General features: G+C 36.1%; 1 protein-coding gene across 1 annotated transcript in view; it reads left to right on the plus strand.

Moving 5' to 3' along the window:
- COL2A1 (collagen type II alpha 1 chain) overlaps positions 1-17,201 on the plus strand; it is a 60,499-nt gene that overhangs the window by 12,392 nt on the left and 30,906 nt on the right. The window contains exons 8-20 of the mRNA XM_083169497.1: positions 1,152-1,229; positions 1,789-1,833; positions 1,919-1,972; positions 2,931-2,984; positions 3,729-3,782; positions 4,841-4,894; positions 5,214-5,267; positions 5,387-5,431; positions 6,042-6,095; positions 11,922-11,966; positions 12,338-12,391; positions 15,511-15,609; positions 16,946-16,990. Of these exons, the coding sequence (XP_083025623.1) occupies positions 1,152-1,229; positions 1,789-1,833; positions 1,919-1,972; positions 2,931-2,984; positions 3,729-3,782; positions 4,841-4,894; positions 5,214-5,267; positions 5,387-5,431; positions 6,042-6,095; positions 11,922-11,966; positions 12,338-12,391; positions 15,511-15,609; positions 16,946-16,990 (735 nt within the window). The remainder of the gene's footprint in view (positions 1-1,151; positions 1,230-1,788; positions 1,834-1,918; positions 1,973-2,930; positions 2,985-3,728; positions 3,783-4,840; positions 4,895-5,213; positions 5,268-5,386; positions 5,432-6,041; positions 6,096-11,921; positions 11,967-12,337; positions 12,392-15,510; positions 15,610-16,945; positions 16,991-17,201) is intronic.

Raw genomic sequence — 17,201 nt, forward strand, 5'->3', positions numbered from 1 at the left:
ATTAGGGTTAACCACTGGAGTGCTAAGGATGAATCTGGATTTGTACATCAAAATTGATAAGGAAGAATCCTACAATACTACTTAGTGGTGCTTATGGAGGGAAGGCAATGTATAGCTTTTATTTGGTTAAGTTTTAAAAATTTAGGGGTAGAGCTACAATTGTAAAGGAATAAAAAGCAGCTCTATAAATAGGCTGCTCAAATGTTGGGTAAGAAATTTGTTTTCCACAAACTTAAACATTGGGGTCAATGCAATTGCAATTGATGCCCATGATCCGAGGAGATCATATGCTGCGTTCCCAGCCTCTAAGGCAGCAAAAAAAAAAATGCTATTCCTAGGAAAAATTGGGCATAATTGAGGGCAATTTACTGTGCTAATGCTTGTATTTCAATGCTTTTGTCAAGCACATCATAAGCATTGCTTCAATTTGCCCAATTGATATTTTCAATTGCAGTTTGCAGTCAAACTTTAAATAGCTAAGTAAATGGTCTCACAAACAATATTACCAATATCTAACAGTAAACATTATAGGGAGATTCAGACAGGGTCCAAAAAAATTTGGGAGGTTAAATTCAACTTTACCACAATTTATTTTCCATGCAATCCAAGACCTTGTTTTTACCACCCAAAAAAATTACCTGTTTTTAGGCAAAATTACATCAGACCCGTTATATGGTACGGGATCTATGAGTTCTTGCTCTTGCAATCCATGAAAACAGGGCACTTTCGGGAATTTTTTAAGGACCACCGCGTGTCCTCCCAAAAAAGAAGTGCTAGTGGCGGGCTGAGTTTGGGGCTAATTGGATAGCTTTGAGGGATCAATTAGTCTGTGGCAATTGAACTCCAACCTTAATATATTTCCCACGTTTTCACTGGTAACTACTAACTTGGAGAAGCGGGTACCGATGTCATCGCAGTACCCTATGATGATGTCACTGAGGGGGCAGGGCTTCGCTATAATATAGGGAAAAAATAGAGAGAACCCTCTTTTAATATATGCGTACCTTTGTAAGTTACTTTCTGTGGTCAGTGTGCTCAAGGATAAATGTCAAACAAAACTTTGTATTAACATTCACATGTAGAAACTTATTGTTTGTTTGTATGTTAAATCAGTACATCTGTCATTACTAATGGGGATTTTTGGTTCACAGAACTTTGCTGCTCAGATGACTGGAGGTTTTGATGAGAAAGCTGGCGGTGCACAAATGGGTGTTATGCAAGGACCAATGGTAAGAATGTTTCTATATTCCAATTAAACTCAAATTAATTATAGAGCCACCTAGAGGACATGATCAGTAATACATCATACAGTGATTTTCATAGTACCCCAATAAAGGTGTAAGCAAGATTGCAATCAATAATAATATTTACTCAACTGCTTAAAGTAGTTACACAAAATGACTGTGATTTTTTTCCCCCTGTTCCTTACCATTCTGTGCAGTGAAAACGCCAAACTTGTAAATATAATGCAGGATTTTTTATAGAATTTAGTTGATCTTGGACTGGAAGTCTTAAACCTGCAGACATCAGCTACTGCATTATAGTATTCGTCTAGGAAATGTCTGCGCTCCAGCCTTTCTTGGCATGTAGTAAATGAAATCTAGGGCTGGTAAACATGGCAGCCTTCCAAGCTTTGAGCTGCTCTAAGTAAATATAGATGTGTTACTTAGCTCCAACAAAAAGCACACAGTTACGCACCAGCCCTGCTGTACAGAAGCCCATTGATTCCATTTCAATAATGTTTTACTATTTAACTTGTATTTTAATCATGTTTTATTTATATTCTAGGGCCCTATGGGACCCAGAGGACCTCCTGGACCATCAGGCTCCCCAGTAAGTGCTAACTTCCTGTCTCAGGATGGCATTCTGCATATAGTTTCAAGGTTATTTTTATTAATATTATTGGTTTGAATTTTAGGGACCTCAAGGTTTTCAAGGAAATCCCGGTGAGCCCGGAGAACCTGGTGCTGCTGTAAGTAAATTATTTATTTTGATATACTGTATTGTCATTAGCAAACTGTTAAGCAGTTGGAGCAGTATGCATTTCACAATGCATTACTAAGTGCATTATGCTGACACTGAGCATCTACAGATGGAGCCACCTTCATTCAGCAGGGGTCTGGCGGTCGGACCGCCAACCGCCAGCCCCGCCAGCCACCGGAAGGGGACGTGCACGCATGAGATGCTCGCACGTCCCCATCCGATGGAGCTCCCTGCCAGCCCTGTTGATCGCCACTGTCTCCCCGTACCCCCCCTCTAACCCTGCCCGTCTCCCTGAAGCGGAGACAGGCAGGGTTCGCATCCCCCACCACCTGGTAAACTGGGACGCGCATGCGTGTGAGAATCTTATGCATCCCAATAAAATGGCGCGCCTCTCCGCCGGCTATCGCCAGCAGGGACATTCTGGCGAGCCCCAGCGCTGGTTGCGAGGTGCTTCATCTGTACATTTTTATTACATAAAATGCAATAGAAAGTAACAGGTTAACGTAAATGATGAAAACCAACTGGGTAAGCCTAGAGCGCTGCCAAAGTCATTTTGAGTATACTTGATCGAGATTTTCATACAAAATTTAAACCACCCTTAATGTTGACAATATTATATGTTTTTACTTTAATATAGACTTTACTGCAGTCTAAAATAATGCAATTTTATACCCTAGTGCACAAGTGAGAGGTGAAGGTGTTTACACCTAACCGGGGAGAATAACTTAAAATTACTATTTACCTGTATTCTACTAGGAGACACATGACATGACTGCTCACTATTTCCAGTTCTTCTCACAATATTCTATAAGTGGCCATTTTAAAATGGACAGTAACTTAAACTTAAATGAAATTTCAACCTCCATACTCTCACACAAATGCTCATTATGATTGTCATTAGAACTGTATGGGATTTTAACATATGTTAATTTTTGCTTTGTTTCTAGGGCCCTCTAGGTCCTCGTGGTCCTCCTGGCCCTGCTGGCAAGCCTGGCGATGATGTAAGTTTATATATTTATATACCTATATATATGTATAATTTGGTATGGTTTTATAAATCCATAAATACAAGTAAATCCGTAAATGTTAGTAAATACAGAAACTGATATATAAGTACAGGGGTTATTCAGAGTCAATCACTGTTGTACAAATATCTGTGAGTTTTTTCATTGAAACTCAAACACACTTTAATTGACAGGAAGTCGCCATATGTGGGTGGTAACTGACCCTTTTCAGGTAGTGTCAGTAAAAATGCAGGTGTGCCCAGGCATTTTCAGGGCATTTCACGTCAGCTCCGGCCTTGATCAGAATGTTTCTATCACAGAGTTGTGGGAAGGTCATGGTTACGCACAGACTGAACAGACTGGAAAAATAATTTGATGGCGAGTGAGCTGCGCATGTATTTGCACCGGGCGGCATTTCACTCTGTGTGGGCATTGGCTATCTGATCGCACGGCTTTGCAATATCGGCCATCAGCGATCATGTTTAGATCAGTATGCCCAGTTATATGATGGGTAAAAGTGGCACCAGTGGCACTTTATTTGGTAGAGCATTGCAAAACTGAGTTTAATTCAAAGAGTTCACTTTATAGAAAGTCATATTTAGTAAATACAGTTTATAAAGGTGTTATACGATAGCACAAGTTTATATTTATAGTTAGAACAGGATATATATCATGATAGAGAGGGCAGCTAGTTCTAGCAATACTTGTTTAAACCAATTGTTTTTTCACTAATTATTTTAGGGTGAAGCTGGAAAACCTGGTAAATCTGGTGAACGTGGACCCCCAGGACCACAGGTAAGTTTTAATGGACACAATAATATGTATTAACACAGCTTAGTTACCCAACACAATTTGTAAACTAAAATAAGAGCTACTCTCCTCCAAGTAGAGATGAGGGCTCACAAGTGTACTGTATCACTATTGCTGTACAGTGCTCTAATCCACAACACTGCAATGTATATATATGTATATATATATATATATATATATATACATATATATATATACCCCCACTGTTGGAAAGTAGCACTATTGATGGAAAACGCTGTGGTCATTGGTGTCACTGGTGGAATAATGACACTATTTGCAGAGGGCTTCATCTTCATGTACCCTTGGTGGAACATTTATACGATTAAAGGAAGACATCTTGTCCCATTGATGAAACAATTATCTATCACTATCATTGGAATACTGCATGGAACATGGATACTGGGACAATATTAATGGAAGCTATTATGCCCCTCTTGTGGAATAATGACATTATCAATGGAAGTACTGCTGGATGTGCACTAACCCTGATCATGAAAAACATTATGTCCTACTAGTGGAACATTGCCAAAGTTAATGGAGAGCATCACACTGGCGGAACAGTTGATCACTAACACTACTTATGGGAGACAACATGCCATACCAGTGGAACAACTTTTGGAGAATATCCTATCCTGTTGGTTGAACACTGAGAGTATTCATGGGTGACATCATGAACTCTTTGTGACTCAGTGATACTATGATGTACTGGTGGAACACTGGCACAATGCATTGAGACTATACATTTTCTGCTTGTGGATCACAGAACTTGTTCGAGGAAATCATGTCCTATGATGGGTGGAAATTTTAACACTTCACCAAGCAATGACCTATAACATTAAAACTTTTAAAAATAATTATTGTGCATATTAGGAACAGTTATGGCATCAAGGCAACATGTTAATATGATAGACCCAATTGTTCATGACTTCTATGGAAAAAAAATCAATAGTGAGCATAAATCATTTTAATACAATGATTATTTAAAGGTAAATGTTCTATTCTATACTATCCTTTTATTTACTTTTTTTACATTTTTTTTTTAGGGTGCTCGAGGATTTCCCGGAACTCCTGGACTACCTGGAGTAAAAGGACACAGGGTTTGTATAAAAATATACTAAGCTGCCTTACAATCTTGACATCTGAGTACGTATCTTATCACATGTAATATCACTTATATTCCAGAAATAATATTGAAGGGAAAAGGATAATTATAAGTTGGGATCCCAGTGTCTCTTGTTAAAAAAATATGTTTTAGCAAGATTAAAAACATTTTCAAACAGAAACTTACAGCATTCAATAATTCATCTTCCATTTCCTTACAAATGTATAGACTCTATCCTTTTTTAATATATATAATTATACAAGGTAGGCAATCTACATTTACAAAAAAATAACATGAAATATCTCTGTTTGTAGGGTTACCCAGGTCTTGATGGCACAAAGGGAGAGGCTGGTGCTGCTGGTGCCAAGGTGAGGGTCTACATTCGATATTACTTAACCATTTTATATTAAAGATGATGTCCAAAACTCCACTGCTAGGTGGGATAAGGTGCCTTATAATATTTTCAATTTGCTCTCTGCTCCATTAGGGTGAAAGTGGTACTTCTGGTGAGGCTGGTGCTCCTGGGCCAATGGTAAGTAATCATCAGAAATAATTGTATGGCCTTTATACCTTCTTTATAAATATATTTATTATATGAATATAGGACTTGATTGAAAAAAATTGAGCTGTATCTAAAACTTTCCCCCATTTACTTATTAAAATAGATTTATAAAACACACTCTTAATTGATTTACTGGTTATATTATCTTTTGTGTAATGCTTTCAGACTCTTGCCTTTGATAACCTCACTGGATAGTAATATCAGATATATAGTAGGGTATTTACTTACGTAAGCCAAACTTCCATACTACAGTAGTAATCACCATTAGCAGTTATGCTTGAATAGTCTAGAGAAAGATAGACACAGAAGAAAATACAGCCGTGTTAATAAACAGGCCTAGTGTGCACATAACAGTCTGTACACTTTTAGTTGTGTATACTTTTTGTCAAAAAAAATTAAGCTCAGTTAAATGATCACTTGGAACACTTTGATAGAAATCAGGAATATGCTAATAGTGATTTGCATATCTTAAACTCCTCTGATCCTCCATAAGCTAATAGCTGTACATCATAATGATAAGGTTCTACAAAAGACATAAATTATACTGTAAACTAATCCTTACTTTACCTTTATATTTTAGGGTCCCCGTGGTCTCCCTGGTGAGAGAGGACGTCCTGGTGCTTCTGGTTCTGCTGTAAGTAATAAATATGATGAACACGATACAATTTTAAGACTGTAATTCATTCCTGTGATGTTATTAACACCCATTTAGAAGAATGAAAATCCTCAAGTAGAAGAAATAATAGAAATATTTAAAGATTAAAATGAGACATTATTATGTCATGAATAACGTTTATTTATTGTGGACATCATCAAAGAAACACTGGTACATTGACAGTGGGGGGTTTCGAATACCCTACAAATCATTATCTAGTATCTATTGTACCTTATATAAGTGTCCTTAAATCAGTTTCAATTCCTGCCTCTCATTTTAGCAAATACCCCAAAACTAGCATATATTCTTAGAAAGCCCTGTAAATACTTCATAACACTTTAATGTACTGATGAAAGTCAGTTTTAGAAAGTACAGGTTTAGAAAGTGAAGATTTTGTTCATAGTAACTAACCAAATTCTAGATGTCATTTTCTAGAATGTACCTGATAAGTGAAAATCATTTGATTGGTTGCTATGGACAACACCTCTATTGCATAAATCACTGTGGCAAACTCTAAAGGTGCCCATACACTAGTAAAATTTATCTTCAGATCTGGTTGGTTGGAACAAAAAACATGGTTATGGATGAGTGACCCTGGAGCTGGTTTCTAGAATATTTTGGAAACCAGGACTGGTCCTAGAGCCCGGGGCTGGTCAAGCTCGTGGGGGGGGGCTCCAAGCCATTTTTTATGTATTATTTTAATGCTAGGATTTTATAATGACCCATGAGATTTGAAATCTCCCATACTGAATCTCCCATTATGAATCTCTGACCCAAATCTCTCTGTATGTGACTCATTATCTGAGAGAGTGAAATCTCCTATGCTGAATCTCCCGTTATGAATCTCTGGTATGTAGGGCCCATAATAGTTAAAGCAAGAAATGCCTGCTTTTTAATTTAATAATCTCCCAGAGATCTTATCCAAACTAGTCCCAGTTCAGATCTTCCCACGGCTCATAATTCAGATTTTAAATCTGAATTTTGGATTACAAAAATGACATGAGGGTGGTTTTGCCAAAACCGAAACAAAAACATGGTGGTGAATTAGAACCAAAACCATATCTACAGTTTTAACATTTATGGGGAAAATTCAAAACCGCAAAGACTTGACAACTTGGAGAAGCTGCTGCTTAGTAAATCCAGCCCCGTGCAGACATGTATCTTTTACTGTACATTCAGCAAGATTTTGAATCTGATTAGTATAAGAACTTCTAGGAAAAAATCTTTATCAGATTCACATTCAAAACGTCCTAGACTTTCTATTTGAAAAACAAAATTAAAATCCTTTCGTATGTGATTGCTGCTGTTACATAAAACATTATTTTCCTTAATTCTTTTTATGTGCCCAGTAATCCTGCAAACTGCATTTGTTGGCACAGGGTCTCAGTTACCTCTGACAAAGTCTGTAGGCAGCGTTTAGATTACAAGTAGCAGCTCTTTTGAAGTCACATCTGTGGTAGAAACCTGACATGACTTGTATAGAAGAAAACAATTAAGCGTGTGAATACGGATTATGTTTTTCATTGAAGGCACATCCTACATGTACAGACTAGCAGCTTGTCAATGGCCCAGGAACATGTATTAAAATTAACTTCTGTAAACTTCCGAGATTTATCCAAGACTGCAACAAATAATTGTACTTACTCTATAGAGCAAAACCGCACTAAATAAACAGGATTACTTATGTAAATATACATGAAGGGGGATATATATAACTGATCACTATTTGTCCAAATCCCCCCCTTCATCTTGTAGGTGACAGCAGAACATGTTTTTACCCTGTGTCTGTAAATCTATGGATGTCTATGTTTGGGCTTGTCTCCAACATTCCTTATTCTTAGCTTACCTTGGCTCACAGATGCCCTGCCATAACCTTGTTAGTTCACGTTTAATCTCATATCCATGGTGCTTGGTGTCTACAATTTTAGTTTTTGAGGTGCTCCTACCAAATAACAGCAAAATACTCATATAACATATATTGGCCCTTATTCAGATCTGAACGCAGTACAAATTTGTTCTCAAATGGGCAAAACCATGTGCTCTGCAGGTGGGGCAGATGTAACATGTATAGAGAGAGTTAGATTTGTGTGGGGTGTGTGAAAATGAAATCTAAATTGCAGTGTAAAAATAATGCAGCCAGTATTTACCCTGCACAGAAACAAAATAACTCACACAAATCTAACTCTCTCTGCACATGTTACATCTGCCCCACCTGCAGTACACATGTTTTTGTCCATTTTGAGAACATTGCAGAATATTTTAAATGCACAAAAGACATGAGCAATGGAACAAGTGATGCTAAATATAATTCTGAATCCACATGGACTAATATCTGTGGTATTAGCAGCTCACAGTCACCAAGGCCTGGATATGTTATAACAAAGCAGAGTATAGTTGGCATATAAAGTAAAGGTGCTGATACATGCAATTGTATTTTAATGAATCATTGCAGTTTGATTGTATCTATGGATAAACAATTGACACAGATTTAAATTGATTGCAATGATCTAATAAAATAACATTGCAATGGAAAATAGTTGTACAACCTACTACATAAGGGTCTGCTGATAACTTCACTCTGAGAAATGACATCCAATCCATGCTAAATGTTTAGTGCAGAACCACACACTGTACAGTGATTGGTGTGTTTGGTCTCATTTAAGAGACTGACCAACCATATCTTAGGGTTTCATGCTTAAAGTGCATGAAAAGAGGTGCAGGCTTGTTGTAATTGTACATATACTGTACGAGAAATTAGGCCATATGCCAATAAATTGTCTCAGACTCTGTCTATACTTTTGAGGATTAGTAGAGTTTAGCTCCTATACTCAGTGTCTATAAACTACTTATTATGAGAAGTAAAGCTCAGACTCTATACTCAGCCTCTATACCAGGCATGTCCAAACTGTGGACCTCCAGCTGTTGTGAAACTATACCATCACACCATGCCTTGCCATAGTTTTAGCATTCCCTAATAGCAAAAATGTGGCAAGGTATGATGGGACTTGTAGTTTCACAACATCTGGAGGGCCAACATTGGACATGCATGCTCTATACTCTACTTCTTAGAATAAGTAGAACATTAGACTCTATAGACAGTCTCTATACATAACTTACACTCAGCCTATATATGCTACTCATTAGGATAAGTATAGCTCAGTCTTTATACTCAGACTCTATACAGTACTTACTAAAACAAGTAAATCCCAGCCCCTAATCTCAGCCTTTATACTGTACGTATTAGGATAAGTAGCATCTAGCCTCTATACTTAACTTTTTTGGATAAGTAGCACCCAGCCTCTATACTCAGCTTCTATAGTCTAAGTAAAGCCCAGCCTCTATTCAGCTTCTATACTCATCTTATAACATAAGTAGTGCCCAACCTCTAAACTCAGTTTCTATACTCTATGTAAAGTCCAGCCGCTATACTGTACTTATAGGATAAGTAGCACCCAGCCTCTATACTCAGCTTCTATACTCTACTTAATATGATAAGTAAAGCCCATACTCTATACTCAGCTTCTATACTCAACTTATAACATAAGTAGTGCCCAACCTCTATACTCAGTTTCTATACGCTATGCAAAGTCTAGCCCCTATACTCTACTTATAGTATAAGTATAACCCAGCCCCTATACTCAGCTTCTATACTCTACTTAATCTGATAAGTAAAGCCCAGCCTCTATACTCAGCTTCTATGCCTAGACTCTATACTTGCATAAAGTAGAAATAGGGAGAGGAACATTACAGGGCAGACTAGATGGGCCAAGTGGTTCTTATCTGCCGTCAAATTCTATGTTTCTATGTTTCTAGAATAATTCAATGCAGTTTGTATGACTAACATTCCACAATTGGTGAAGATGTTTACAAATATGAATTTTATTATTAACCAGTTCTATAATATAATTTTAGGCGTGATCCTTATGGAGGCTATTATAAAGCATTTTATTTGCATATGGGGGGGGGGGGGGATTTATCAAGCCTTGGAGAGAAATAAAGGGATGTCCAATTTAACAAAACAGCAGCTATGAAATGACAGTTGTAACTTGATTGGTTGTTTTTGGGCAACTTCTCAAAAGCTTAATACATCTCCCCAAAGATTTATTCTCTAATACCCAGATTCTCTTTAAAAAAAAGGCCTAGCCAATACCTAGATAACATAAAATATTGATTCTGTATAGTTAGAATTCTAAATGTAGAGCTAATGATTGAGCAATACAAAACTAAAATAATTGTAAAATTAAATATGTCTTTGCAAAATAGCTCTATTAAATAACATTATTAATTTTGTAAATCTAATCTGCATGTCTGACGTTTTCTTACTTTACGTTCACCATGACCAGGTTCGGTTTTACTTGGATTTACTTGGATCTTAAAACGGGATCTTACTGGCTATCCAAAACATGTGACAACCGATAGCCAATTGGAAAAAGATGAATTTGCAATAATTAGACCGTAAGAACCGAGTAAATCCGTGTAAAACCGAATCCACTCATGACTACTTTACATTAAATCTAAATACATCTAAAGTTAAAGTAACAACACAAAAAATGATGATTTGTCATAGTTAAATAAGTACCAGATAGCACTAAATAAAACATGGACATGAGGACAACATATATGTGATAATATGTAATGTATTCCTAAAATATACACATTTTTCGTGTAGTGGAAAAACATGGTGAAATGACACACTCTGTAACTGAAATGCGGTCTCTTTAGCTTTAAACTTTGGATTCAGCTATGTCCAAAGCAGTTCTGCAATGATCTATGTGACCTTCACATTCTTTCCAGTCGCCTGAATACCTCTCTGTAAAGGCAGGTGTTAAATATTTGCAGTGTTACATTTCATCCACTGAGTGGCACTATAGAGATTTTTTATAAATATGCATTAATGTATACAGGTGTCAAACAAACACATGTAATGCAACATTTTCACCACTAAGTGGCTCTATAGAGATAACAATATGTTTAGTTTTCAGCAATTTAAAATTCATCCCAGCCAATCTTCTTCATTTCATTGAAATGGAAGCATTAGTCTATGGAACAAGAACATGTTATATTAAATCTATTTCTTAAAAATATCTATTCAACCATTGTTTTAACAGATTAAACTAGGCTCCTTAAATCATTTGGTGTGCAAGGATTCACATATATCAATGAAACAGCTGGATCAAGAATTTAGTGTCAGACTACAGAAATACCCCTCTGTCCCTCTTATTAAATAATCACTCAGAATGTCTGTGGTTCTCAAGAGAATGCAGACACTCATTTAATGACGAACTAACGGCATCACAGGAGTTACTACATTGTGCAGTGTAACATATCCCCCACCAGGTGTCACTATAGAGGCACCGTGATTAGTTGCAGAATGTAAATTCCAACTTGTATATTACATTACAAGTTATCTGATATCACATGATTTATTGGTTTGCAGGATTAACATGATTTATGGTAATATAAACACTGTATAAACCCCATTATCTAAAGCGTTTATCTGTAAGCATTTTAATTCTGATTTATACATGTAGAGTGTATTATATTAATATTTTGCTATATTATTTGTGTATACTTATATATATAGTCCTCATTTATAAATCACCATTCTTATATGTGACCTACTCTACCTATCACAGATCAAACTTAATTACTTAATTTAACTTGATTCTCACCACGGATGTATTTTTCTTACTTACAATCTTCGTTTAAGTTCGGGATTATAGTTTTCAAAATGTAACCAATATAATCTACATTATATATTTCATACTGCTTTTCTGACTGTTATATTGTGCTTTTTTTTTACAGGGTGCTCGTGGTAATGATGGTCTTCCAGGCCCAGCTGGTCCTCCAGTAAGTAATATAATACATGGCTTATTTCTATACACATTTCATACTCTATTACTACAGCACTACTAAGTAAATAGGTACTATATGAACTCCAGGCGAGATAGAATTCAGTAAGAGCTGAAGCGCTGAACATTTAAAGTAAATAAATAGCTATGTCTTCTTCATAATGCTATTTTCCAGTAAACTAGTGGCTAACTGAAAGAAAAGAGATTTCCGTGTATTTATTTGGAGAATACACAACATAATTGTATTTATGTGTACTGCAATAGCAGCAGCCTCATTTCCTATACAGCTGTAAAAACACTTAGGGCTAAACTGCTTTATAAACCAAGATTTCTGAATGTCTTTAAATGACTATTTTCTTTTGTCTACAGGGACCTGTTGGCCCAGCTGGCGCTCCTGGTTTCCCTGGTTCCCCTGGCTCTAAGGTATGTGTTACGTTACAGCGATCTGTCAACAACGTGAAGTCAACCTACTACTGGATTTAGCCAAAAGTGACAGGATGTTACACAGTTTAGATGCATAAGCTAGAGGACCAGTGGTTCACAAATAAATACATAGATACATACATAATTATTATCGATTATTTATTTGGCACCACAAAGGTTCCGCAGCACCTAACATTACATAAATGCATATATATATATATATATATATATATATATATTCTAAGAAAAGCACATGAGGAGAGAGGGCCCTGCTCGTGAGAGCTTACATTCTAAAAGGGAGGGGTAGACAGACAGGAGAGGCACAGAAGGGGTAGAAGTGAGCATAAACAGAAGGTTAGGATGAGAGATGGCTGGGTTTAATGAAGAAGTGGGTACATACATACATACATAAAACTAATAATAATAAGTGGAACACATCTACCACAGAAAGTAAAAAAGGATTGTAATGACCATATTGATATAGGTACAGAAACATTCATATGAAATATTTATTGTTATCAGTGTTAAACATTGAATTCTCTAAATAAAGCACAGTTGAAGTTCATTTTTATTTTATAATATTAAGAGGGTATTTATCATAGTTTGGAGAGAGATACATTTGTGAGGGATGAAGTACCAAGCAATCAGTTAGTGTCATTTTTCAAACACAGCCTGTAACATGTAAAGTCGGAAGCTGATTGGTTGGTACTTTTTCGCTCAACATTTCATCTCTCTCTTTGAGAAGTCACCCCCTAAGGAGAAATACCCCTGCCCTGAAATTGATACTATAAGTAACTGACATATACAAATCTAAGTAAATATTAGTGTGAAAATGTCACATAATGATAATAAATAATGTCATATTTTCATTTATTTATAATAAATACATTAATAATGATAAACCAAGAGAAGATCATACAAAATCATGTGAGTGGCAATACAGGTTTTCACCACCAGGGGGGTAAAACTACAAAGAGGCATCTAGCAAAGGGTTTATCTTTCAGGGGGTCATTTAACAATAATCATTGCATTTCCCAGGATGTTAAACCCTTTATTCAAGTCTATATAACATTAATTTGTTTAAAAGAACTACAGAAAAAAAATAATACTAGTTAGGGCCAAATTCATCTAAAGCTTTTATAAATGATTGATATTAATCATTGCTGCATGAAGTTGTGCAGCAGGAAATGAAAAAAAAAACCTAATTGATAAATGACTGAAATACTGTTTCCATGGCATTTGCCTAAACTTACACCTGTCTGGTTTCATTGTGGACCTGAATGGATTAGTACAGATCTGTGAACAGCAGGGGGCAAAGCATGAAGTCTACAAATCCCTTTAAGGCTTCAGAGGAAGCTCAATAAGAAGCTCTGTTGTATACTTGGTCTATAGTTCTTATTCCCAGCCGTCTAGCTGCAGGAATCGCTATAGCAACCAAACAGTACAGGGGTCCACTCAGGAATTTGAAGATACAAGGATCTTTGTGAGAATAAGACAGGGATGAATGCATCAGTGCATTAATAACACAATAGCCATACATAGAACAAGAACATAAAATAACACTAGAACATTAGCAGTTTCAGGAGACATAATAGAAAGCACATAAACCTGTCATTCAAACAATACAAATTATATTATCAAGGCTTACTTTACGCTGAATAACTTCTTATATGTCATAAGCTTTGAGTTCCTCTGATGTGTTATGTAAATTAAGTTAAGCTTCCCCTTTATCTCCAAATTTAGCACTGATTATTATCATAAGCACGGTATTTGGCAACTGCTTGACAGAGTTATTGCAAATACTTTAAAGGCGAATGCTGCTCCTTACCTCTATGGGGGGATTCAAGTGTTCTGCGTGCTGGCAGCGACTAAAGGCGCCTGACGGAGCAATTAAAGTGTTGCGCCGTTTGGCTGCGCACAGCTGACATTAGTTTTATATTGTTCCATAACTTTGAAGGCCTGGTAACTAGTGCTTTATAAAACTACATAGATCAAAAACTATTCTACATGGCCTAGAAGTATATATAGTAGTATAGAGTGTAGAAGTAGATAGACATGTATAATTGATATTTTTAGTATAAACAAATTGACTTCTACAAAGTAGTATTTTAAGATTATCATGCATTTCTTTTTAAGCAATCTATTGGAAATAAGATGTGAAAAGTCCCTTAAATGGTCATTGTTACATTAAATTGCATTAAATGTTTTAGGTACTTTAAAACAGCAAATAGAGTAGGAAACAAAAATTTAACTAGCTTATCTTCTAGAACTATTTTTATTTCGAAGTGAAAAATACCAATTTAGCCACTAGATGGCAGTAGTTCGGAATTAGAGTACACCCATTCCCATGAAGCCCATGGTCTTCTACTATCAGTTAACATAATACATGTAAGTAAGTGTTACTATCATAAAAAAACAACCTCAAGTATTTATTGCATTAATAATTTTATTTATATTTTCAATATTTAGGTTGCTATCCGCTTTCAATGAACTATTAACAGCAACTATGAGTTTAAAAATAATAATAATTATTATTTAAATGAACTTCATATATATGAACTTTGTTAAATTCATTCAACAAATAATTTCTAGGACAAGATTATAATACTAAAGAATAATCAGCAAGTTATACAAACTTGTGAACCACAATTGTTAATTTACCTTCATTTAATACATCCCAGTTTCTGAAGGAATAATAGTAGATATATAATGATCAATATAATGATCAATTATGATCAATTATATTAACTTGTACAATGTTATTGTTTCATTATACATCAGAATGAAAGCAACGATCAATAAAACATAGTCAAATTCATTAATCTCTGTGCTAGGTGTTGCACTAATGTCATCCATAAAAAATGTTGGTACTTCCTCGTCTTACTCTACGGAACTTATGTAGCATCATCATCCCTTCGTGGGCTCACTTTGCTCGCCACGCTTCGGGCTCGGTGGCTCGATCCGCTTCACTCGTAAGTGGCCGCAAAGATGAGGAAGTACCAACATTTTTATACTAGCATTCTTTTTATCATACTAATTATATTATTATTAATGCGTGTGATATAGCCACTAACATTTAATCAAGTGATAATGACCTTTCTATGATCTCTCTTCATCAGGGTGAAGCTGGTCCCACTGGTGCTCGTGGTCCTGAGGGTGCTCAGGGGTCTAGAGGAGAATCTGGAACACCCGGGTCACCTGGACCTTCCGGCGCTTCTGTAAGTTTCCTTTAAGACTACTGTTAATTTAATTTATTGAAATGGTAAATAGCGAATTTGAGTCTGTCTCTAGTTTGCTATAGGCTTGCAGTGTCTTCAGTATTAATATAATAAAAACATATATCATTATATAAAGGGATAAGGGCGCGTTTTTCATATGGGGGGGGGGGGGGGTCTTTCAACAACCTTTCTCAAGTGAAACTGTAAAATAACACAATTTTTATGCATCTTACCTTCAGGTGTTGCTACTGTGTACAATTGTTTATATATACCTAATTGGTACACATATGCACAATTCCCTTCACCCCAGGCCATAGCAGATTGCCGTTACACATTACCAAATGTAATGAACGACATAACGACACCTTGTTCCATCCATGATCACACTGCATTGGGGTATGTGTGACATCTTCTGGTTGGCTGCCCTGCATGGCTGACCACTAGATGTTGCATACGACCGGTGGCTGCACACAATTGAGCACACACAGGCGATAAGCACATTAAGTTTTTCAGTTACTGCAAATTGTGCGAATATCGGCTTTAGCCTGGGTATACACTTGGACAACCGTCAATCAGGTAGATGATCAAATCGGTTTCCCTTTCCGTGCACCGTGCCACACTGCCGTCACACACTAATCGATGTAATGAGTGATATCTCATCCTGTCCTTCATTACACTGTACCGGGTCACACACAATATCTTTCGGTTGGCTGTGCAGCATGGCTGATTGGAAGATGTCGCATGTGACCTGCGTGACCACGGGTACACAGTAGATGATTAATATGATTCAATATTGTCTACTTGGGTACCCAGCCTTAGATATTACTGTTCCCAAGTGGGACTGCAGCTAAATTCCTTACCTATAGAGAATCTCCACCAAGCACCTGGATTTCACTCACCTGAATTGCCTGTAATGTATACTACATATTTTGATACTGGACAAGCAGTCATCAGTGGTCTTAATTGTAAAAAGATCACATTGTCTAATAACAAATATTCCCTGATATATGGCCCATGTATATGTAAACCATTACCACTGTTAATGCATCCTAACTTCTTTATTAATATGCCAAATAAATAAAGGTCAGTCCACGACATATGTCATATATCAGGATATATTCATATAGATTGTGATTTTAGGATCGACAGCCAGTGTTGCCTATACAAACCAATCAGATTGTGTCTTTTCTTGAATACAGTTTATAAAATGAAAACAAATGTTTGATTTGTTACTACATCTCCTCTCAGTTATTTGTGGAGTATCTACTTTTTCTTACATCTATTTTGGTTTCTTTTCAAGTATCTGATAGTTATTAATTATGTTCTTCCCTTTTAGGGTAATCCTGGTACTGATGGTATTCCTGGAGCTAAAGGTTCAAGTGTAAGTAGCATATACCTTTGTTATATTGAGATAATATAAATAATAGTATTTACTGTAGGTGCATTTCTAACAGTGTTTTAGGGTTTTTTCTACTGATGAACTTCCAAATATTTTTTCTTTTAAAGTTCTTGATTGTTTTTTAGTTACATAGATTATTTTATTATTATTATTATTATTATTATTATTATTATAATAGATAATTATCGCTACA

The sequence above is a fragment of the Crinia signifera genome, chromosome 2 (genome assembly GCF_055691185.1).
Source record: "Crinia signifera chromosome 2, ASM5569118v1, whole genome shotgun sequence".
Taxonomy (NCBI): domain Eukaryota; kingdom Metazoa; phylum Chordata; class Amphibia; order Anura; family Myobatrachidae; genus Crinia; species Crinia signifera.